Raw genomic sequence first — 26,061 nt, 5'->3', positions numbered from 1 at the left:
TACCCTCCATTGCCTCAAGTACAAACTTAGATTGTAAGCCCTCTGGGGATAGAGAAATACCTACAGTATCTGAATGTAATCCACTTTGAAGCACTGAAAAAAGTGTGAAAAGCGGAATATAAATCTAAATAAAAAAAAAATTAAAATGTTTCTCAGACTGTTCTCTTCTGGCCCATTTGCCTACCATCAGTCTTCTATCCTTTCATATTCTGAGTGTCATTTTTATTTTCAACCTTCATTCATAGACACATTTGGCTACCTCAGTAAGACACATTTAGTATTGCTGCCTTTCAGTCTCCATCTTCACACACACACACACACACACACACACCCCAGCTTCAGTCGGACATCAATATAATATAGGCTTGCTTAGCTAGCCTCTGTTTGCTCATGAAGCTTTGCCCAACAGCAGCACTCCTTCTCCTGCAGGATGCATGTGGAATGTTGCTGGATTTGTGAGACTCCGAGTAAGAAATGGTTCTTATGGAACTATGAAAACATTTCAGAGGATTGGCCCGGCAGCTCAGTGCACAGCACTGCTATGTGGAAAGTCCTTTGATCAATGGAATTCAGTACTCTAGAGGGGATTGAGCATGCTGCATGGGTAGCTTTCGTAACCCTTGTGGGCGAAGGAGATAAGAGTTATGGTCATTAAGGGGTGACGCCTGGTGCCTAGATGTAGAACCCATAATATTGATTTCTGGAAGGAGCATGCATGGCTCCCAGATTGTTGAAAATGCCTGTTTCCGAGTTATTACAAGCCATCCATCTTTAAGATCTGGAACTTATAACTGATTTTAATCTTTCCATTAATATTCACATGGATAATAACCCTCTTCCCAGAGATAATCTTAAAATGCATAGACTTAGATTAAAAACAAAATTATAGAGATCCTGCTATACAAAAGTATGAAAGGGTTAATTTTGAATTTATAGTGACCTCATATAGCGTGCCTGAAGGCTTTTAGCTTTCTTGAATAAAGCTCTGAGAAATGCTAGGCCTTTTTAATCATTGGTCACTTTAAACGCGGTAAAGATTCTTCAATATGAAGCTATCAAATGCACTTATCTGAGAAATAGGTTGAAGTCCACTTTTCAGTCCAATTTTCTGGTATTGGCAGACAACACATAGTCCACAACCAGGCCGGGCTTTATAATGAGATATTCTGTTCTATCTGACACTGCAATGTTTCGGAGGACACTCCTTCTTCAGGGAAACAACTAATGCTTGATGCCGGCGAAATGTGAATTGTGGACGACCTATAAAATGTGCAACAATGAAACCCTTTAAGAAACACATTTTCTTGTCAGGGCACTCTAGATACGGAGAGACACTTACTTAGTTTATGCGATGTGGTCAATGTACTATCGAGACCAAAACATTAAAGACGATGCACGGTGAAAAGATCTATCTGCTGACTTAGATTAAACCATTTATGTGAGTCGTTGGTTTTGCAAAATATTTGAAGGGTTTTCCATCCTCGGGGGAAAGATTACACTTTTTTTCCCCCAGCATCCTTAATTCCTATTCCTGGATAGATATGTTTTTGGGAGATATGTTTCAGAGGTGTACATCTTTAGAGATAAGTCAAATAATTTGGTCAGACCATGCCCCTGTTTTTGGTTGCTTTCATATTGTACCGGAGGAAGGTGGTTTGAAATATTGGAGACTGAATAACTCACTATTATTGGATTAGAGATACTGTGAGGCATTACATTTAGATATCAAAGATTATTTTAAATTAAATGATAATGGTGAAGTCTCCATTCAAACTTTGTGGGACTGATTAAAAGCAGTCATTCAGGGCAAATTGATCTCTAGGGCTGCATTGATCCAGAAACAATCCCAGATTGAGAAAGAAAATTTGATCCTTTCTTCAGGGTGGCCCGTGGAAAACTAGCCCACCTCCAATTCCATTGCCATATATGCAGACTACTTTTCCATGGGCCACCTTATATAAAGAATTTGGAGCAGAAACATAAAATAAATGGGAAGGCAAAACCGCTGCAAGAACTGGACAGCATTCGATCTAAATTACAGAGTATTTTAGATGGGGAGCTCTAACACAAATTAGTCAGATAACGCTGGGATTATTTTGAACAAGGAACAAGCCAGGGAAATTATTGGCGTGGCAGTTAAAAAAATAAATAAATCTGAGCCAGATATTTAAAAATTAAAAATGACTCAGGAGTAGCTGTTTATGATAATGCCTTAATCCAAGAATGGTTCGTTCAGTTTTATAAAGATGTGTATGCTTGTGCCGCAGAGATTACAGATTCAAATACTGATAATTACCTAGAGGGAATCCGGCTACCTAATTTATCTCTTGACCAAACACAGCAGTTAGATTGGGAGATTTCCCAAGGGGGGAAATATTTGTAACTATCTCATCTTTAAAAACTAATAAAACGCCAGGTCTGGATGGGTACTCAGGATTATTTTATAAAAAGTTCTGTGATTTCTTAATCCCCCATTTACAGAGACTTTTTAATTAAATCTTACACAACTCCACTATACAAGCATCTGTGGAGTTAGCTGGCATTATGGTACTCCCAAAACCTGGAAAAGATAATACAGTATGCGGCTCATATGTCTATAGGAAAAATGACCCATTTCCCTTTTAAACATAGATTTGAAAGTACTTGCCAAAATACTAGCAGGAAGTCTCAATAGGGTTTTGCCTGAGCTGATACATGTTGATCAGTGTGGGTTCACACCTGGCAGACAAGCCACAGATAACATCCGGAAAATTAACAGTCTCACTTGGGCTGCTAAGGTTGAACAATTCCCGCAGTACTTTTAGCTATCGACGCCGAAAAGGCGTTTGACCGGGTCCATTTGCCCTTCATGTTTAAAGTTTTAGAGAAAGCAGAACTTGGTAACAACCTTTTAACATGGATAGAAGCATTGTATTCTGCCCCAAAAGTGTGCATTAAAATCATTGGTTTTTACTCAGAAACTTTTGCACTGGGCCAGGGAACTCAGCAAGGATGTCCGCTCTCACCTTTACTCTTTGCCCTGGTGATGGAACCCCTAGCAGAGACCATTAGGCAAAATGAGGCCATTAAAGGGATATCTATTGGTCAGGGTCAATTTAAGATCTCATTGTTCGCAGATGATGTACTGCTTACAGTGGCCAACCCGCAACTTTCTATGCCCGTATTGATACGAGAATTACATAGATACGGAACATTGTCTGTGTTTAAAGTTAATATGAGAAAATCTGAAATTTTGAACTTAACCTTAGATAAGATACAGATGGAACATATATGCTGTAACTTTCCGTTTAAATGGGCAAGACAGATCATCTGCTATCTGGGTATACAATTGTCAGCAGATTGGAAACAGTTGTTTTCTATTACCGTATTTTTCACTCCATAAGACGCACTTTTCCCCCCCCCCAAAATGGGGGGAAAATGTCTGTGCGTCATATGGAGCGAATATTAAAAAAAACAAAAAATTAACTACAACCCCCCACCCTCCTAAACTCCCCCCCCCCCCCCCCCCCAAGACTTGCCAAAAGTCCCTGGTGGTCCAGCGGGGGTCCTGGGAGCGATCTTCCCCTCTTGGGCATTCGGCTGCCAGTAATCAAAATGGTGCTGGTAGCCCTTTGCCCTTACCATGTGACAGGGGCTACCGATGCCATTGGTCGGCCCCTATCACATAGTAGGAGCAATGGATGGTTGGTCGCATAGCGGCGGTTAAAATGAACATTCTGCCGAGAAGGCTATATTATTTTCAAACCCGTCCCATACAAGTTCTTGCGCAACCTCCAAGCTCAGGTCTTCAGATTTATCTGGAAGTGTTGTCCTCCCCGGGTGGCTAGACAAAGGGTGGACTAGCGGTCCCGGAATTGACAAGATATTGTGTAGCTGCGCAGTTGAGACTGAGTGGTCCTCTTGCAATATTGCTAAGCCTTGGTTATGTATAGAACAATTGTGTTTGTCATTATACTTCCAGGTTTTGAGGATGCCTTCATTGAGTAAGAGCATAAGGGGAGGGAATCAGTTTACGTGTCATATACTCCAAGTTTGGAGTTAGTGAGGAATGCTCTGCTAAATATTTCTTCCACCATCTCCACTACTGTCTCTGGGTTTTTATAAGGGGGACGTATATGTTCCCCAGTCACTGGCATTATATCACAAATGGGCACAGAAGGGACTGTGGTGCTATGGTCAATTATTTGTAGATTCCAAGGTGCTCTCTTTTGAAGATTTAAAACTGCAATATAATTTAGAGGCTTTGGACTATTACCGTTATATACTACTGACACATTGCCTATCCCACTCTAGTATGCATACTCATATGGTGTGTGAACATTTAGAGTTTGAAGGAATGTGCTTTCTCCAAAATACTTGAAAGAGTTTAATTTCTAGGATATATCGGATGCTTTTCCCCGTGGATAGTTTTCAGAGTGCGCATGTGCGGGGTCGGGAGAAAGATAGGGGTAAAGTGTGGCATTCAGAGCAGTGGGATTATTGTTATGCCATTATATCTCGGAGCTCTACATCGGCTGTGGTGAGAGAAACCAATTATAAAATCTTATATCGTTGGCATCTTACCCCCCACCAATTAAATAAGTTATACCCCAATTATTCGGACAAATGCTGGAGTCAGTGGGGACTTTCCTCCATGTTTGGTTGCAGTGTCCTAAACTTATTCTCTTTTGGAAATGGATAGAAACTATTATATGGGAGATAGCATCTTTGAAATGTGAATTGGATTTACAATGCTACCTTTTATCATATTACCCTTCTACTTGGACCTATGCTCATGCTTGCTTGATAAATCATATTTTGTGTGCAGCTAGGCAAGAAGTGGCCCTACATTAGACCACTCCCTCCTTCCCCATCTTCAGTCTTATGCAGGTTGTGGGATTTACATAATTTTCCACATGTCTGCTGTGGGATGTGACAAAGTCTCTATTCATGTGATAATTTGGGAACCATTTCTACGGTGGTTCCAGCGACGCTCTTAAATGGTATATTGTTTTTGACCTGTGCATTGCACTGAATATTAAAATTGATGTAATGACAATTCTTTAAGTTGGCTAGGCATTTCATCTAGTATATAAGATATTTGCGCTCCTAGTCATTGGTTTAGGTCTCGCTGGTCAGGGATAAGGGGGGGAGAGGTATTTTGATTAAAAGTTGTATTAACAAATTGACGCCTGCTGTATTGAGACTGATTTGTATTGAGTTCTTATCTTGTGTATGTTGTAACTATTGATACTGCAAATAAACCTTAAATATAAAAAAAAGAAATCAAGCCCAGTGTTGAATGATTACATTTATAGTGAATGCTTCTTTTGAGATTTAATTCTGAAACAGATGAGACCATTTCTATGGGTAAAACACTGTTTTACCTAAAAATGGCTTTGATTTTTGCCTTCTGTGTATGTATAATTGGTAAAGTTGAAGGATATAAAACAGTGAAGGCAATGGAAGTCTCAAAATGGTCAGGAAAAGAAAAATAAGTGATGATCTACAGCCAGGTCTAGATATTCTGTCCTACTGACCTTATATATCAATATTCTGTGAGTAATCCAGCCTGGTAAGGCATCGCTTGGAAGGCCTGAGGGTGAGACTATGGACTCCCAATAGTTGTATACAACAAGTAATGCCTCGCTCAAGTAATATAAAACTTCTACTTTCCTCCTTTAGTTGGGAGCGTCGAGTTGACAACATGGGCCGAATATACTATGTTGACCACATCACTCGAACAACAACATGGCAGCGCCCAACTTTGGAGTCCGTGCGAAATTATGAGCAGTGGCAACTACAGCGCAACCAACTTCAAGGAGCAATGCAGCAGTTTAACCAGAGGTTCATTTATGGGGTGAGAACTCTGTGTCCATCATATACTTTGTTTTCATTGATTTGTGAGTTATGTATGGGTGTATACCAAGGGGTTTACAGCTGGAATGCATGCCACTCGGTGACACACGAATATACTCCATCTGTTCCCCAAGTGGTCTAGAATTCCAACACTGCGATCATTTCCAAAATTTGCACACTGGCTGCGCTACATTTCTGTTGGATAAAATCAACACGACCAGCCCACAAGTTTTGAAAATGCTCACAGTGCTTTGATTCTAGACCAACTGGCATTTTATGCCAGGCAGGCGGACGCAGGATTTCATCAGTCTGCCCTCTCCACTCTCTTCAGAGGAAACCGGACTATAAGTAGATGTGGTCATTTTTGGGGCACAGAGCCAAACAACTTTGCAACCTGCGGTCTGTATAGTCAATATGTACTATGATAGTGACTCAGAGACTAGTGAAATCAGTTAGATTATTCCAGGATTCAGGCTGATTCTAATGGAGAGTCTTATGAAGATAGGACCTCTGTTTCCCAAGGAGGATATCTCCAGTTGATTGACTTTGTAGCAGCGTAGACTATCAGCTCCTTGAGAGCTATTACTATTTTTATATGTAAAGTTAGAGGTAACACACTTAAATCTATTGCAAAAGATTATGAAGTATGTAGTAAAATTAATCAGTTGGCTGTCCATTTTTCCATAGCAATGAAATTTCTTACATTTTGTGCTTTGAAAACATTTGTCCTAGAGGCCTTTGAAATTTATAACTGTGTTTGACTCAGTTCTTTACAGGTATACTATTATAGTAACACATATAAATAAACTGTATGTTATGATGTAATAACCGATCTCATAGATTTGAAAACATCATATGTAACAGCTGATGAATGAATGCTTATATATACATTTATAATAACTTTTTAGTAAGAAACATTTTTTGGTTTTTGTGAGTGGAAATCTCATAATCTTTGAGAGCTTTCTCTGTTTTGAGAATGGCTCTGCTGCTGACGCTCTTGCGGTTTGCCAGTATATTTACTTTACAGTCAGAATTAAGGTGTAAGACTGTAATCATATTTCAATCATCGGTAACCACCCACTTAATTTTTTGAGAATTTTTTTTAAAGAAGAATTTTTTTAATTATTATAAGTAGCAAAAAGGGCACTCATGTAGTAGCAAAGAGAGTACTTATCCTTGCAGAGCGGTGACTGTCTTAGGAACAACCCGACAACGGCTCGTGTTTCGCTTGCTTCATCAGGGGTAGTCAATAAATTGTTTTCATTTTCTAAAGACATAAAGAAACAAAGTTCTGCTCATGCTAATGCAATGATATGTTAAACATTTAGAAATTGTATATTTAAGTAACATATGTTCTTTGCATCATAATGTCCTTTTGCGCTCTGTTGCTCGATCTCAGCTTTTCTAAACTGGGATCCGCCATATATTTTTCAACAGACATTTAAACTTACTGCTTGAAAGATAGCCAATCGCTGTGTTAGGACATGAACCGAACCTACCAATCGCTATTATAGTAACACAGGCATGGCATTATATACATCCTTTACTCCTGTGGGACTTCTGCGCACAAAAACTTAAAATTCTGCAAACTTTATATATATATATATATATATATATATATATATATATATATATATGACAGCCTTTAAGTAATTACATTTTAAATTAATACAGAAAAAAATGATTACTTAAAAGATTCAGCATTTTAAATATTTTGAGCAGAATTTCCCTAGAAATTCACTGTAAGATTGTCCCTTCTACTCACTCTCCCTGCTCCCCTGCCACTTTGCTCTCTCAGGCCCCAACTCCTCCACCTACCAGTATCTCTCCCCTCCACCTCTAGGCTCAACCCTTCCAGTCTATTGCCAGTCTCAGAGTTTTACCCTATTCTCAGTACTGCTCCTCACACAGGCTCCCTCTGTCCCTCCCTCTCTCTAATACTACACACACTCATACAGGCTCCCTCACTTTATCGCGCACGCCCACACCCACACCCCTCTCATACAGGGCCCTTTCTCTTGCATGCACACACACACAAGCTCCCTTTCTCTCTCACACATACATCCTCACACAGACTACCTATGTCTCTCTCACGCACCCCCTTCACACAGGCTCTCTCACACATACACAATCCCTTCACACAGGCTAGCACCCTCACAAACACACGATCCCTTTTTCATCCACACGAGCTCCCAATCTATTTCACACATACATGCTTCACTCTCTCACCTCCCATGCTCTCTCTCATACCCTTCTGTTCTCTCACCCTCCCCTCATATAGGCTCCCTCTCTCTGAAACCCACACTCAAGCATCCCCCCCGCTCTCTTACCTCCCATGCTCTCTCTCACACCCTCCTGCTCTCACCCTCCCCTCCCCCTCTCCTCTCTCTCTCTCTCACACACACACACATTCTCTCTCACCAGGGCCTTCCATTTTCGTCATGAGCGGAGCACATTCCGTTCGCGGCACATGGGGATCTTCCATCTTCAACGCGATCGGAGCACACTCCGTTCATGGCACATGGGGGCCTTCCATCTTCGTCACGAACGGCACTGGGGCCTTCATCTTCACCACGAATGGAGCGTGTCCCATGGCAAACGCGGGCCTTCATCTTCACGCGCTCTGTTCGCAGCATGCCGGGGTCTCCTCTGCAATTTTCTGCGCAGCAAATGGCAATTCTGTGCAAATTCTGAAATTCCATAGTAGCGCAGAATTCCCCCAGGACTAATCCTTCCTCTAACATGAGCTAGATCTACTAGGGAAGGTAGTCTTCCTCCTCTTTTTATCCCTAAGGCCCAAACTCATTTTTTGTGTTCCTCTGCTGCACAAGAGCCCCCATCCTGAGGGTGTTGCAAAAACTTGCCTCCCAGTCCTGGAGCTACTCAGAATGCAGTCTGTACATATAATCTGTGCACATTTTTCACACATTAAGATGGTTCCCATATTTTAGTTTCATAGCTGTTGGTTGCAAGAAAGAAATGGCAGTACGACTTAGGGCCTCTATATTTCATCAAGAGATCAATGTTTCTGTTCTAATAGTCTAAAAAATACAGTGGACATGTGGATGGAAATTTGAAATGTTTTTATTGCTGTTTCTACAGTTTTCTCTTTGTGCACTGAAATGTTAAAACCCTAATTGTGGCCTTTTGTTGTGCTCTGAAATTCAGATATGCCAGTGCCGTACATCTGAGAGTTATTAACTAAGGGTGAAAGAGAAGGGGAGGAGGCAATCCAGGAAGAAACTGAGTGGGTGGTGAAAAAGGACTGGGTGTGAGGGAAAACAGAAGAAGAGGTACAGCTTTGAGAAAGTAAAAGATACTTGGGGGAGGGAAAGGCAACTTTGAGGAGGAAAGAGGCAGTGGGTGCAAAACATTTATTTATATTTTTATATTCCGCTTTTTGCACTTTTTTCAACACTTCAAAGCGGATTACATTCAGGTACTGTAGGAATTTCCCTATCCCCAGAGGGCTTACAATCTATGTTTGAACCCGTGGTAAAGGGGAGGGAGAGGCTGAGACAAAGGTAGGAATATGTAAAGAAGGGAGCCTGGAGGAGAAGAGGTGAAGAGAAACAAACTGGTTGGGCTATAGAATGAAGAAATTGAGGAACAGATGGGTTGAGGAGAGGAGAGAGGTAATTTTACTGCAGATGTCAAATGGATTCTCCAAGGTCAAGCAGAATGGTAGTCATTCCCTGAAATGGTTGTCCGTGCACATCTGTGACCAGTGAACCATTGATCTGACACATTGATGTCAGGACCTCCGGGGTGCCCTTGATGCCATCAGTGTGCGTGACTACCCTCAATGCTGTAAGGGCCTTAGGTGCCATAGGCATCTGCAGATGTGGAGTCTCGATGCACTGGAGTCATTGAGCGCCTTGAGCCTTGATATGGTGGAGTAGCGGCACTGACCTCTAGTGTCGAGGACCAGGTCTGCCGTCAAGCGCCATGGTCCCCCGCGAAGCCATCAGAGCTGCCCTCGATGTCTATGCTCTCGGTACCATCAATGCTATCGGTGCCATCTATGCCCTCGATCCCATCGAGGTGCGTGAGTGCCCATTCTCGATGCAGTCAAGATGCGTGATCTCTATGCTATGGCCGCTCTTGGGCCATCACAATGCGTGGCCTCGATGACATCAGGTGCAGAGCTGCCCCAATACTATCGACGTTCTCAATACCATCGAGGTGCGAGGCTGCCATGGAGGCCATCGGGCATGTTGGACACCGATGCCTTTCATTGCTGCTGTCAACAGTGTCGAGCACCACCAACGATGCACTGGTCATCCCCAAAGCCATCAACCGCCAGGGCTCTTGAGAGCCCTTGAGTGCCACTGAAGCCCTCGAGCAGCAGAGATTTTGGCCTTGAACTGATCAAGCTCCAGGTCACCATTTACTTTAGGCACCCTGGTACGCTGAGGCATCCAGGCACAGTGTTCTGGTACCCTTGAGGCTCCTTGGAGGTGTCTCGATGGGGCACTGAGGGGCATTGTGCCTTCCCATCACTGGCCTCTGGCTATCAGGCACCATGGATGCCAATGATCTCGGGGGCTCTGAGCTGCTGGGATTGGGGTGCATTGGAAGCCTCTGCTGGATTCGTGCACCATTGGTGATAATGAGCATTAGTGAGGCTATTGTCAGCCAGTGTCACTGGCGAGGGATGCCATCAAGCTAGCAGCATTGATGTCCTCAGACGGATAGGTGAGCTGAGGGGAACAGTCGATGGCACTGGCAGTCATCAGTTCCTCTAGACACCAATAAGGTGTGTCGGGGCTACAGAGCCTCTGCCTGCAGGCACCCCGGGCATCCTTGGTACCGCCAATCCATCGATGCCTTCAGGCACCGGGGTTTCTATCAGTGCTGCCAGACTGTTGAGGTCAGCGGGTGCCTGTGGTGCTGGAGATGGCGCTGTATACCATTGAACTGAACAGGATTCTGTCAACCTCCATCAAAGCCCTGGGTGCAGCATTGTTTGGTGTCCTTGATGTGATCCATCATTGATGAGTGTGAAAGTGCTATGATCCCTATGGGTGCCAACACCAGTGTGGGCACCAGTGAACGTGGTCAGATGCCACAGGACACGACCACAGAGCACCGTGGGCACTGTAGGTCACCATGCACTTTGATGCTGTCGTTCCATGAGGGAAACGACGGTGAGCCACCCACAATGCAGTTTCAAGGGCTGTGCCCAGCCTCTTGGAGCGTTATCAGGTTCTAGAGGGTGTGATGCCATTGAACGCCACCCACCACCATGCCATACACAAAGCCCCAGTGGTACTGGGGGTACCATTGTCACACTGTTCCTATGCACTACACTGGGAGTTACTGTAATAGTGGAGCGCAGTTGGGAGCAGCACAGCATCTAGTCCAGGTGCCTTGGGCAATGGCAGGCGGCATTTTCCCTGTCTGTGCAGTTCTCAGCCATGCCAAAGTTTTAACATGGTTGCATCAAAGTCTCAGCCTCCTCGACAGTTCTGTACCACAAAGTGCTGGGGAGCACTGGCGAGAAAGGCGTTATCACACACTCTATGATTTGCCTTTGGCAGGATGCAGCCACCAACTCTAGCAAGTGCTAGAGTCCTTGCTGGCCGTGAGATTCTACCCACAGGTGCAGCGAGTGGGGTCATTGGTGGGCCGCCATCCATAGGATAGAATACTACTGTATGACTACTGGTCAGCGTGCTTTTACAGTGGAGGGCTTTATTCTCCTGTTGCCCTCTACTGCATGGGGGTGAATGACCCTCGTGGCAAGCACAGCAGGTTGTGTGTCGCTGCCACAGATCTGACCTAGGATGGGGGGGAAGACACCAGGGGGGTAGTGTTGGGAGTCGTCTTCTTCAGAAGAGGAATATGTCTTTTGACCCCTTCCGTGTCACAAATCCCCTTTGTGGGGAAGCTCCTGGGGCTCTGTCCCTGGCAGGTTTATCGCTGAACCAGAGCCTCAATTCTTTGAATTTGTGCATCTTCTTGTAGGCCAAGCTAGGGGATGGCAGCGGCGGTCATCTGACCATTTTTACTGGGGCCCCTTTGTTGATTACCGTGGTGACCTTCCCATCTGAGGGTGGCTGTCAGTGGCAAATTGGTCGCTTCTGAACCTCAGCGATCAGTGATCGTGTCTCAACTAGAGAGTTGACAGTTTTTTGGGATCGGGAGGCCCCGATTTTCATTGCTTTCCTGTCCCTTCAGGAAAGGGGAATTTGCCTGGGTTCCAGGGCAATTCTTATGGGTTCCCCTCTGGATGCCTGGTTGTCCACACTTGCAACAGGGGTCCCTCGTCCCAGAGAAGGCATGTCACTGCTTCTGACTGATGATCGCTCTTGGTTCCTCGTGCTATCCAAGAGCAGGTCATGCAGTAGCACTCTCCTTAGGTTGTCCTAAGGCGCACAGCAGGTCTATGTTGCGAGGGAGCCTTTCCAGAGTAGCTACCCGGTGAAGGTTAGGGGTTTCTTCCATTCAGGAGTCACATTTGATACCTGCTGAGCTCAATGGGCGTTTTTTGATAAGGACCAACTATTGCCAGTCATTCTTGCCTGCTGGACCCTACCTCAGTTAGGAGGGTTCTAATCCATCTAATTGGCGAATATGACTTTCAACCTATCGCCATTCCGTGGCTGTGGGAGTTGGGGGGGGGGGGGGCGCGTCGAGGGACCCCGCAACAGAGGTGCCGCTCTTTGGTTGCATGACTTGCAAGCTGTACTTCCACGTTTTAGAGAGAACCCTGTCTGCGGACAGGGGAGTCCTGTTCATGCAAGAATTGTTCCATTTACTGGTCTCTGTGCTTCCTTGGGGGAAGTATATGCTATCATGCCTGAGGTATTAATACCTAAGCCAGGTTTGGGGCAATCTGTTCCGAGATCGCCCTGCCCTGGTACTCTTAGAGTTTCCAGGCTGGTGGTGAAATCCTGTCTGACAGGGGTTTGCACTTGTGGCACCCTGGCTTTCTTTCTCTTCGTGGAGTGTTTCTGGATTTCTTCCCTGTGGAATTTGCTCTGTTTCAGCTGTTCGAAGCAGGCTGAGGGCTCTATCTCAGTGAGTAATTCCCTACTGGAATCGGCAGTGAGTTAATTGCCTGGGGTGGAATTATAAAACCTAGCGACTTGTGCTTACCCTGGCAGTCCATCAGTCTGCCTCCTTGTGTTCTTTGCTCTTTCTGACTTCCAGTTGGAATTTCAGGCAGGGGAGGGGGGGAAGCTAAGGCATTTGTGTTATATATCTTAGTGTATATCTACAGGGAAATATATACCACTTTTTCCCTATATTTTCGCCAAGCTCTGGCCAGTACCGCCTTTAGCTTTTCTCACTTCACTAGGTTGCCCAAAGTGTCTTCCTGCTCACCTGAAATATCCTGTAGACAGGATGGATAGCCCTGCCCTTTACAGGGTGCAGTATAGATGAGCTTCAGGCCTAACGTATCTCCCTGCTCAGGGGTTTGGACTAGCGATCCCCTTCAGGGATTGCCTTTAGGAATTGCCTTTTATTACCTGAAACGCTTGATGCTGTCCTGCTGGTCAGCTATGACTGGTGCTTTGGCACATAGGGTCTGTCACAGACCCTGTCATTGTTGCTGATTATTCTTCCAAGCGTTTCTTGGGTTTTCTGCCCATTATGCCTATTAAATAATCAATACAAAAGGAACATCATAACATCGCTGTTTTTTTTGGATCGTGATACCTCATAATAAGTAAGGCCTCTCGATTTTTTTCGGAGAGTGCTCTTAAAGAAACATGTCACATTTCAAGCGTTTCCCATTAAATGGTTTTACGCTAAAGAGACTTGTTTTTATCGTTATAATCACATCTGAAATCTTAAGAATATTTTTTCTGGAACTTTTTTTTATATTTTGGTAGAATTAGATGTGAACAAAGTACTTATCATTTTATACGCTTGGCTTGCTGTGATGACTGCTTTTCTGAAACACCGGTAAGAACCCGACACGTCCGTGTTTCGTTTGCTTCTTCAGGGGTTTTAACTTTTACCACGGTGTCTAAATGAAATACGTGAGAAGTAGGTTGTTAGAACCCTATATTCTCTAAAACATTATTTTTATAATAATACGTCACCCGATTTCAGCCGCATACATTGTTGAAAGCTTGTCCCATCATTTGAACGCCATTTTGCGTGATCACAGCTTAACAAAGCAGGATCCGCCATTGCTTTACCGCACTTTATTTAAAGAGAACAAAGAGTCTTGCGCAGACCAATGAAAAACGAGCCCGGAAGTGACGTGACGCTGAGTGGATTAAATCATTGATGACCACTCAATGGTGTCATTTAACCCTGCTGGAGTTTCTGTTGCTAAGGTAAAAATCCACCATTGCTCACGATTGTTTAAATGATTCATCATGTTTCCTCCCCTGGGATTCAACTGCACTTGTTCCAAAACAGTCCACTGCAATTGATCAAATGTATGCGAAAATTGTGAACAATGTTTTACTATGGGAGCCTCAATATTTGCCGTGTTAATCCGGCTTCTGTGTTCTCGTAGTCTGATTTTAATTTGTCTTTTGGTACGGCCTACGTATAACAGGGGACATGGGCATTGGATCAGATATATTATTTGAGTTGATTCACAGGTAGTGTTAGCATTTTTCTTATATGTTTGATTTGTAATGGGATGATGCCATTCATGTCCCTCCATTGTATGCTCACACATATCACATTTTCCGCATTTGAGATGTGTTCCATTGATGATTTTAGATCTGTTATGAGATACTGCTGCATGCACTACATAATCTTTAATATTTTTGCTGCGCTGATAGGAAATTAAAGGAGCTTCAACAAAAGTAGGATGGAGTTGTAAAATATGCCAGTGCTTTCTAATGCTTTGTACTAGCAGGTAAGATTTATCTGTGTGAGGTAACACACAGATATTGGCTGTTATTGATTCTCTCGTCCGGTATTGGAGAAGCGACTCACGAGGAGAATAATAGGCACGTTTGTAGGCTTTATGTACCGCTGAAAAAGGGTATCCTCGTTCAAAAAATCTTTTTGCCAGAATTTGAGCTTGGGCCTTAAACTCTTTATTGGAAGAGCACAGTCGCCATGCTCTAAAAAATTGGCTTACTGGCAAGCCATTTTTGAATGCACGAGAGTGAAAGCTGTTATAGCGAAGGAGATTATTCCTATCGATATCCTTACGATAAATAGTTGTGTGCAGACTGGTGGACTGTTTAGTAATCAATATATCCAAAAATGGTAGTTGAGTCCGACTTGATTGTAGAGTAAATTTTAAATCTGGATCTTGATTGTTTAGCCACATCAGAAATTCTGTCAGTTTTGATTCTTCCCCAGTCCAAAAAAACAAAAGATCGTCAATGTATCTGATCCAAAAATTGATATGTGAATACCAAGTTGATGAATATATGAATGTCCGTTCAAAACGGTCCATGACCAAATTGGCTATTGAGGGGGCCACTGAGGACCCCATCGCTATGCCATGAATCTGTAAAAAAAATTCATTATTAAATTGAAAAAAAATTTTTTGCAGCACAAGTTTTGCTATTTCAAATACAAATCTAAATGGAATCCGGCCACCCTCTAATTTTTCTTTTAAACATTCCTCTACTACAGCCAACGCAGTTGATTGTGATACATTGGTGTAGAGGGATATGACGTCCATAGTGACTAATATTGAATCTGATGATTGAATTTCCACTTCTTGGAGCTTATTCAGAACCTGAGTTGAATCCTTTACATAGGACCTCATGTTTTTAACAAATGGTTGCAAAAACGAATCTAAAAAGATCGCTAGAGGCTCCAATAAAGATCCATTACTCGAAATAATGGGTCTGAGTGGAGGGTTATCTTTAGATTTATGAACTTTTGGGACCCCATATAATATGGGGATCCGGGGGTATTCCACCTTCAAAAAGCGTCGTTCTTTACGAGTCAAAAAAGGACTTGTTTTCTCATCCAAAAGATTTTTGATGGTATCCATAAGCTGTGGGGTGGGATCTTCCGATAGATGTTGATAATACTTAATATCTGTAAGTTGATTAGACAAAGATTGAATGTACTGTGTACGATCTTGTACCACTATGCTGCCGCCTTTATCAGCTGGCTTTATGATGATGTTTGAATTTTCTGAGAGAGTTTGTAACGCTTGATATAGCTCAGATGACAGATTAACATATGGATGTGTGGATGTTTTTTCATACTCTTCTATGTCTTTAAGAATTAAAGATTGGAATGTGCTAATATTAGGATCCATAGGTCCAGGGGGGATCCAATTGGATTTCGGGCGTACTATAGATATAACATCCGGCGGTACCATATTTACATCATATTTACATTATGCCTATTAGCCAAACATGGGCACACTTCTGTAGAGACATTCTGTCCTTTGGATGTCGGTGAACCGCAGTTTCTTTTTGAGGAGTTCTCGAGCCCCAGTTGATTTTTCGGTTGTCTTGTAACACTGAAGAAAACTGTGTGGTCTTCGTCCAAGATTCTTTCTCTTATTTACATCTCTAGACTTTTTCCTGTATCCAGGAGATTCTAGACCTATTGTCATCAGGTTTTACTGATCCAAAACCTTGCTTATAATGTTCTCCATGATGCGGCATATATTTCTTGCTGGCACTCGCATCACTCCCATGTCTTATACACCTCTGCTACACATCGGGGGTTTGTGTCTGTCTTTTCTATGGTTTTCTATTTGTAGAACATAACTCTTTTCCCGCCTAGACCCCTTTGTGGGTTGGCTGCCTCACAGGCAAAAGGGAGGGAGAGAGGTGGTACTTTCAGCACGGTGCGGATTCTTGCTTTGTCTTAATCGGACAACCTATAGCTTGGAATTCACCCATGTGTGAGGACTACCATCCTGCATGTCCTCAGAGAAAGCAGAGTTGCTTACCTGTAACAGGTATTCTCCGAGGATGTTAGTCCTCATGAAACCTACCTGCCTCCCCTGGGAGTTGGTTTCTCCATGTATTAGCTATATTATAGACTGAGGGACTCTGCCTAGGGGGCAGGATGATGACTACAGCTGCACATGCTCAGTAGAGCATGTTTGAAAGCTCTAGATTCTTTGAGATCAAATTTTCATGCGGGGCTCCATCTGATGATGTCACCCATGTGTGAGGACTAACATCCTGCTGTTCTCTGAGAACACCTGTTACAGGTAAGCAACTCTGCTTTCTCCAAGGCTAAAAGTAACAAACCAGCAAAAACACACAACTAGAAAAGGATGTGATAGAGGAGGAAGAAATGAAAGAATTAAAAAGTAAGAATTGAAATGGAGAAAGGAAGGAGGCTGGCATTCTTATTTTTGAAAGGAAAATATAGAAATACATCCTGAGTTTTGAATAAAAATGTGGCTTTGCGTGCATATCAGGCAATGTAAAATTATGCAAATTGATCGCCAAAGTTTCCAACTCTTTATATACAATATACTAACAAGTTGGAAAGAAAATAAAGGCCTTGACTTTCACCTACTATGGAAAGAAATATTTCAGAAGTACTACTGGCCATGCATTGTATAATAAATTGTCATTTTTCAATGCTTCTCACGCTTAAACTAGAACTCCCAAAAAATGGTTGTTTAGAATTGAAACTCAATTCCTCAATGTTGTGTTCTTTAGAATCAAGACTTTTCAACACAGAATAAAGAGTTTGACCCACTTGGGCCGTTGCCGCTTGGATGGGGTAAGTCACATTCAGCCAACAGTCAGATGCAGAAGCAGTAATAAAATGCAGACATGAAAGTCATCTTTACAATAAACACAAACTGGAGCAGCTAAATTATTAAGTTTAGAGTATTTATAACAACGGTTGGTGCTAGTGTTGTGTGCTGCCAACACCAGGCTGGCAGAGGGTGAGTTTCACATAGCATTCTCATGGCCTATGCGGAATGAGGGTGGGGGAAAGAATGGTGGCCTTGATAGCAACTGAAGGCACTAAAGGCACTAAGCTTCCAAGTTTACTCTCCTTGTTGAATGTAACTTTGATTCTTCTGTGTATATAAAAGTTGTTTTCTGTTATAGTTTTTCCCAGTTCGATGTAAACCGATCTGATATGGTCATTTAACCATGAAGGGTCGGTATAGAAAAGTGCTAAATAAATAAATAAAGGGAGTCTTAAGGAAGTGGAGGGGCTTTCCTTTGATCCCTGACCAGCATGGGAAACTTATTTTGCCCAAAGCACCTGCCAGGTTGGAGGGAAAGCAGGAGGAAATATTAAAAAGAAAAACAAGATCACAACTGATGGTTAGAATTTTTAAAAAAATAATTTTCCTTTAGATGCATGTGTTTATTTTGTTTACTTAAATAATTTATTTTACTGTACATTCCAAAGATCAAGACAGTTTACAAAATAAAACTTACATAGCTATTTTAGGTACAAACAAGACACAACACCTGAATGATGCCATTCTCATGAGGACTCTCTTTTTGAAGAAGGCAGTACATTTATACTCATTAGTTCACTTTTTCAAAGGCTTGCCTGAACAGCCATATTTTTAAGTCTTTTTTTAAAAATGTTGATGTCCGCTGTACACCTTAGCTGTTCAGGCAAAGAATTCCAGATTATTGAGCCAGCCATTGAAATTGCACGTTTTCCTAGGACAAGCAGGATGGTAGTCCTTACAGATAGGTAACATCATCAGATGGAGTCCGGCACGGAAAATCTTTTGTCAGTTTTTAAAAGCTTTGACTGGCACACTGAGCATGCCCAGCATGCCAATATCCTTGCATCCATGAGAGGTCCCTCTTCAGTCTCTTTTTTTCTGCTGTGCTAGTTGCCTCGCAATGCTTGGAGCTCTCTCTTTTTCCAGCTTTTAAGCATTTTTTCTCCTTTTTCACATCGGGTCCCCCTTCCTCCAGACAGTGTCCCTTCAGTGCAGCAGGTTAGTTTTACCATTCAACCTTCTTCACAGTCTAATCCCAGCGGCTTGCTTCTCGGTGACAGCCAAACATCGACCGACCGCTCGCTGGCTCGTTTTCATGGCATCTTCCAGGTTTTGCCAATGCCCCCAGTGCCCACAGACCATGTCCATCACAGACCCGCATGAGGTTTGCATCCTCTGCCTGGGGGCATCGCATGACATCAGAGGCTGTCAGCTGTGTGATCAAGTGACCCCCAAGGGCCATCATGCTTGTCTCAACAAAATGAAGAAACTCTTTAGGCCCCATAAAGTCCACTCCATCCATGCCGGCTTCGGTTTCCCCAGGGGTAGGGGAGAATCGCTGGATATGCTGTCCCTCTCTACACCCCTGGCAGCTACTTCCAAGTATTGGGGAGCTGGTGATCGGCCCTCACTGCTGTCGGTGCTCTCTCGGACATCAGGTTCCTCCACTTCCTCAGTGCTGGGGAAAGACCGGACCAAGCACCATGGGAAACCCCGAAAGCATCACCACCGGTTGCTGTCGGCACACGGCTCCAGTTCTGGTGTGGTACCGGCGGCTGTTGTGCTGCCACTGAAGAGGACCCCGTGCTGAGGAGGCCCCATCCTCCGGCAGACCCGGGAGTCCTAGATGTTCTCCACAGACATCGATGCTTGGCACCAGGGCTCTGAGGAGATCCTGGGGACGCCTCATGCCCCTCCATCAGTCCTGTTTTCACCGGACTTCCAGGAGGAGTTGGACCGCAGGGTGCAGTGCTCCGAGCCTTATGGGTCATTGAATCGCCTCCAGCACCGGCCCCCATACCGATGCCGAAGCCCGCACCTTCTCTGTTGTTGTCCCTGCTCGAGCATCTGGACATCCTTCTTGGCGCCCTTCAAATGCAGTTGGTGCCTAGGGGACCATCTGTTCCCCAACGGTCACCGATAACCTCCTCAGGAGCGATTCCCATCATTGGGTCCTCCGAGGAGGAAGACATGCACCGACTGCTGGTGCTTCTGTCCCGAGGCCACAGTTTCCCAAACCTGTGCCTGGGCCATCGGGCCTCCCATGGCCATCAGTGCCCTCCCTGCTGCCAATGCCACTGGAGCCCTCGGGTCCCTTGGTTCCCAGACCGAAAGGTCTGGACAGGCCTCACCCATGCAGGCCCCTTGGTGACCTAAGTGAGGAGGAGGGCGCATTTGATTTATGGGGAGATGACTCTTTCAAGTCTTCTTCTGAAGACTCTGATGACCTCCTCTTGGAACCTTTGCCACCAGAGGAAAGGTATCTGTCTCCCCCAGGAAGACCTTTCTTTTGCGAGGTTTGTCAAGGCCATGCATCCAGCTCCTAACTGAGGAGGATGCATGACATAAGATGCTGAAAGTTCTCCAATTTGTCGATGTACCTAAGGAGATAGTGGCTGTTCCTATCCACAACATCTTTAAGGATCTTCTCCTTAGGATGTGGGAAAACCCGATATCAATCTCTCCGGTAAACAGGAAGGCGGATGCCACTTACCTAGTGCAATAGGCCTTAGGTTCTGAGAAACATTATCTCCCTCACCAATCTGTGGTGGAGTTAGCTCTCAGAAAGGCCAAGCATTCCCACACCCATTCCTCCACCCCGCTGGGGTGAGAACATCAGGAGCTGGATGCCTTAGGGAGGAAGGTTTTTCATGGCGCTATGCTCATCGCCCATATCGCCTCCTACCAGTTATACATGACTCGGTACAACAGGAACCTGTGCAAACAGGTCCAAGAGCTTGCAGAACGACTGCCACAGCAGCAACAGGAGTCATTCTCTTCTGTTGTACAACAGGGCTTGGAAGCCGGAAAACACGAGGTGAGATCCACCTATGATGTTTTTGACATAGCAACCTGGGTGGCTGTTGTGGGCATTGGCGCCCGTAAGATGGCCTGGCTCCGTGCTTCCCACCTTCATCCAGAAGTCCAAGAGAAGTTGGCTAACCTCCCTTGTACCGGGGGAAAATCTCATCTAGGATAAGGTCAAAGACACAGTAGCCCAGCTGAAGGATCACCATGAAAACCCTTCAACAGCTATCTGCAAGTGCTTCTGACCCGCCTTCCTCTGTCACGAAACCTTCCCAACCAAGTTCCAGGAAGTCCTTTTATCGGCAGCAGAAGTATTATCCTCCAGCCATCCAGCTCGCATGTCCCAAGCTGGTTCCAGAGTTTGCTCCCATCAGCAGCGAATTCCCAGGGCTCAGCTGGCCCTGGCTATGAGGTTTTGACTGGAGGTGAGGGAGCATGAGTCAGGGTGTCGTATCTTTGGCACACGACCTCCCCGGTGGGGGGACAGGCTTCTTGGCTTCGCCCACCGCTGGCTGCTCATCACATCGCACTGGTGGATCCTCGCCATCGTTCGCCAGGGGTATCGTCTGAACTTCAGAGAAGTCCTAACAGACTTTTCCCCCATGTCCATTGTGGGGTTGACCATCCCACAGAATGTACTTCTAATGGAACTCTCTGCTCTTCTAGCGGTGGGAGCAGTAGAATCTGTTCCCTGTCATCAGCAAGGACGGGAGTTTTATTTGAGGTATTTCCTGATACCAAAGAGAACTGGGGGCCTATGCATCATTCTCAATCTAAAGGCCTTGAACAAATTCCTCCACAGGGAAAAGTTCAAGATGGTCTCTCTGGACACTCTGATACTGCTCCTCAGGAGAGGAGAGGCTGTGTTCCCTCGATCTCACCACCACTAACCTCTGCTTTGTGGTGGGGCAAGCTCACTGCCATTTGGCTTGGCGTCAGCCCCTTGAGTATTCACCAAGAGCCTGGCAGTGGGTGCAGCACACCTCAGCCATCAGGAGGTACATGTGTTCCCCTACCTAGACGACTGGTTAGTCAAAAGCAACTCCTGCAAAGGAGTGTTGAGCAGTTTGACCCTTCCATGCAGGTGCTGCACTTTCTGGGGTTTGATATCCACTACCCGAAGTCCAACCTCTTCCCATCCCCCCAGCTGGGCTTCCTAGAAGCCAGGCTGGACATGACTCGGGCAAGGGTGTTTTTGCCCCACAATCGAGCTCTTGTCCTTTCCTCGCTTGGTGGCCTTGGTGGGCAGCAGTCAGCAGGTAACTGCTTGTCTACTGCTTTGATTGCTGGACCACATGGCAGCTTCTGTCCATCTCATCCCCTTGACTTGCCACTGCTGTGCAGGGCACAGTGGGCGGTCACAGTGGCAGCAGGACCTCGGAGTTCATGTCTCCATCACGCAATCCCTGAGGGATTTCCCTGTCCTGGTGTGAGACTCTCTCCAATCTGGAACAAGGATTTCCTTTCCAACCTGCGCTACCTCAAGTAGTCCTTACCACCGATGCGCCCCCCCCCCCCCCCCCCCCCCACAGCTGGGGGGTGCATGTGTACAGCCTCCACACACGGGAACTGGACAGCTCAGGAATTACGATACCAGATAAACTTCCTGGAGCTTCGGGCGATCCGCTACCCTCTGGGCATTTTAGGATCGGCCCTTCCCCCAGCAGACCTGATTTGGACAGACAATCAGGTAGCAGTGTGGTGTATCAACAAGCAGGGAGGCACAGGATCATACCTCCTCTGACAGGAGGCGGTGCAGATCTGGACTTGGGCTCTGTCGCAGGTAATGTCCCTATGAGCGATGTACCTGGCTGTGGTGTTCCTCGTACTGGCAGACCACCTGAGCCGCTCTTTCCAGCCGCATGAGTGGTCCTTTAAATCCAGCTCAGATTTTCCGCTTGTGGGGAGCTTTGGATGTGGATCTCTTTGCCTCCCCCTACAGTTGCAAAGTGAGCAACTTCTGTTCCCTCTTCAGGACGGACAGGCACCCAGCCTCAGATGCCTTTGCTCTCCATTGGGGCACAGGTCTCCTCTACATGTATCCTCCTATTCCGCTTCTCATGAAGATTCTCCTGAAGCTCTATTGGGACCAGAAAACCATGATTCTACTGGTGCAGTACTGGCCCAGGCAAGTCTGGTTCCCTCTCCTCCAAGATCTATTCATAAGGATTCCCATCAGCCTGGGAACTGCGCCCGACCTGATTACTCAGGACCAGGGCACGCTGAGCCATCCAAACCTTCGGGCGTTGGCCTTGACAGCTTGGATGTTGAGCGCCTAGTTCTGCAGCCCCTAAACCTGTCTGATAATGTGTCCCAGGTGCTGGTGGCCTCCAGTAAGTCTTATAAGTTGAAGTGGAAGAGGTTCTCAGCCTAGTGTGGGGAGCAGGACTTAGATCAGTTCACTTGCCCAGTGCCAAGATTTCTGAATTACCTGTGGCACCTTTCCAAGACTGGACTCAAAACCACATCGGTCAGGGTCCATTTGAGTGCAATCAGTGCTTACCATTGTGGAGTAGCTGGCACACTTATCTCGGTTAAGCCCATAGTAGATCGCTTTATGCGGGACTGATTCAGCTAAAGCCCCCTCTGGGCCCCCTGTTGTGTCCTGAGATCTCAACATTGTGTTGGCGTGGCTCATGCAACCTCCTTTTGAGCCTTTGCTCTCCTGTGAGCTGAAATTCCTCACCTGGAAAGTAGGGTAAGCGAGCTTCAGGCCTTGGTTACGTACCTGCCCTACATGAAATTCTTTAATGATCGTGTGATCCTGCCTACATATCCCAAGTTCCTACTGAAGGTCATGACTGATTTTCACATCAATCAGTCCATTGTGTTGCCCACCTTTTTTCCAAGGCCCTATTCCCTCAAAGGGGAACGGGCTCTTCATTTGTTGGATTGCAAAAGAGCTCTGGCCTTCTGTTGAGAATGCTCATCAGGCCATAGGCAGTCCACCCAACTGTTCATATCTTTTGACAAGAACAGAATGGGGGATGCAGTGGGCAAACAGACCTTATCCAACTGGCTAGCAGACTGCATTTCATTCTGTTATGCACAATCAGGTCTTCATCTAGATGGCAGAGTTAAAGCTCAGTCTGTGAGGTAGCCCACTTATGGGCGGTCCTTATCGTCAAAATCTTCAGGGCTGAGACATGGAGCTCCCTACAAACGTTTGCCGCCCATTACTGCTTTGACAAGGATGGTCGACAAGATGGTAGATTCGGCCAATCTGTCCTATGCAATCTCTTCCAGACTTAAACCCAACTCTTCCTACCAAGGCCCCTGGAAGCTGAAACCAAGCTGTTTCCCTACCATCCAACAGTACCTCAGTTGTTATTTTGCCCATTGGCACCTTGTTTGGTACCTGTTGATCTTAGTTGTTGCCGGGAACAGCCTGGAGCTTTGTATTCACCCATCTGTGAGGACTGCCATCCTGCTTGTCCTAGGAGAAAGCGCAGTTCTTACCTGTAACAGGTGTTCTCCTAGGACAGCGGGATATTAGTCCTCAGGAAACCTGCCCACCAACCTGCGGAGTTGGTTTCTCCTTTGTTTTTGTTATTTTATGTTTTCGTTCGTGTTTTTCAATATTACGAGACTGAAGGGGGATCTCTGTGGATGCGCAGATAGTGGCATGCAGGACATGCTCAGTGTGCCAGTCAAAGCTTCTAGAAACTTTGACAAAAGTTTTTCTGTGCTGGGCTCCATCTGATGATGTCATCCATCTGTGAGGACTATCATCCTGCTCTCCTCGGAGAACATCTGTTACAGGTAAGCAACTGCACTATCTGTCATTAGAACATAAGAACATGTCATACTGGGTCAGACCAAGGGTCCATCAAGCCCAGCATCCTGTTTCCAACAGTGGCCAATCCAGGCCATAAGAACCTGGCAAGTACCCAAAAACTAAGTCTATTCCATGTTACCATTGCTAGTAATAGCAGTGGCTATTTTCTAAGTCAACTCAATTAATAACAGGTAATGGACTTCTCCTCCAAGAACTTATCCAATCCTTTTTTAAACACAGCTATACTAACTGCACTAACCACATCCTCTGGCAACAAATTCCAGAGTTTAATTGTGCGTTGAGTGAAAAAGAACTTTATCCGATTAGTTTTAAATGTGCCACATGCTAACTTCATGGAGTGCCCTCTAATGTTTCTATTCTTTGAAAGAGTAAATAACCGATTCACATCTACCCATTCTAGACCTCTCATGATTTTAAACACCTCTATCATATCCCTCCTCAGTCGTCTCTTCTCCAAGCTGAAAAGTCCTAACCTCTTTAGTCTTTCCTCATAGGGTAGCTGTTCCATTCCCCTTATCATTTTGTTCGCCCTTCTCTGTACCTCTTCCAGGTGAGCCTGATGCACTGTTGGTATTATTAAAAGACCTTTATTAACAGGTTTTAATGTCTGTGTTGGGGTGTGTATATGAAGAACAGCCCCGTTTGCATTCATAATTATCTTATGCAAAATTACAAGCACTTTATATTGTATTCTAAATTGTATAGGCAACCAGTGAAGCATAGATAATACTGGTGTGATATGATCATATCTTGAGAGGCCAGTAAGGATGGATGCAGCTGAATTCTGGAGTAGTTCTAGTGACCTGAGGGTACTTCCGGGAAGGCCTAATAGCAGTGAATTACAGTAATCTGTACATGAAAAAATGAGTATGTGAAGAACTGAAAGTATAGCAAATGAAGAAAGAATAAACATTTGTTATAGCAAGCAGTTCAGTAATCCTTCTTTTCTAACCAGTTCAGGGCATACATTTTATCAAAATAGAAATAACTAGCTATGACAAATTTTCATATACAGTTTTAAATTTCTACTGTCCTTATACATGTTTAAACATTTTTTCTGAAAACATCATCTGATAAAATGTTTAAAAATTTGATTAGCAGACTTTTTAGTTCATGGTTTCTTTGACTAGCAAGTAGAAATTTATTGAGCCTGATTTTGAAAAGAAAATTTTGAAACGTGCATAGCAAAACTTTGCAAATGCATGTTTAATACCTTACAATTTGTCCTGTGACCTATTGTCTCTATTGAAATTTCTTCAATGTCTTGTCCCACTGATAGAAAAGAGAACAGACAGCAATGGCAGAGTGTACTTTGTCAATCACAACACGCGGGCCACCCAGTGGGAGGATCCCAGGAGTCAAGGGTAACTTTCATTTTTCTAATTTTGCTATATTTCTGTGTGTGAATGTATATGAATATACATGTGTGTGTGTGTGTGTGTATAAATAGGGTTTTTTTAAGTCATTGTTAATAAAATTTCTCTTTACCAAGTTAATTTTGTAGAAGAAGGAAGCTGCAGTTCTTGACTTTTATTACCACACTGGTAAATGTGCTCATGTAATGGGCCCACTATCTGTAAGTTGCAGGTGTGTCCGGGCTCTTACGTGAGCATGCTCCCTAGCAGGACCTGCAGCTTCTGTCCTGTAAAGGGGATAAAATTCTGGTAAAACAATAGTAAAGCTGCAATACAAATGGGGAAAAATGCAGCTATATACAATAACACTAAATCTAGTGTCCTGGAAACTATAATCATGTTAGGTGAAGCAGTGTCCC

General features: G+C 44.6%; 1 protein-coding gene across 6 annotated transcripts in view; it reads left to right on the top strand.

Annotated features, from left to right (window-relative positions):
- Nucleotides 1–26,061, top strand: part of ITCH (itchy E3 ubiquitin protein ligase) — a 340,605-nt gene that overhangs the window by 204,737 nt on the left and 109,807 nt on the right. For all 6 annotated transcript variants that reach the window (XM_029614662.1, XM_029614667.1, XM_029614661.1 and 3 more), the window contains 3 exons: nt 5,665–5,839; nt 17,418–17,481; nt 25,567–25,651. In XM_029614662.1, coding sequence (XP_029470522.1) covers nt 5,665–5,839; nt 17,418–17,481; nt 25,567–25,651 — 324 coding nt within the window. The remainder of the gene's footprint in view (nt 1–5,664; nt 5,840–17,417; nt 17,482–25,566; nt 25,652–26,061) is intronic.

This window comes from Rhinatrema bivittatum, chromosome 8, assembly GCF_901001135.1.
Source record: "Rhinatrema bivittatum chromosome 8, aRhiBiv1.1, whole genome shotgun sequence".
NCBI lineage: Eukaryota > Metazoa > Chordata > Amphibia > Gymnophiona > Rhinatrematidae > Rhinatrema > Rhinatrema bivittatum.
Note: the sequence above shows the minus strand (reverse complement) of the source record. Positions and strands in the feature narration are given on the sequence as shown.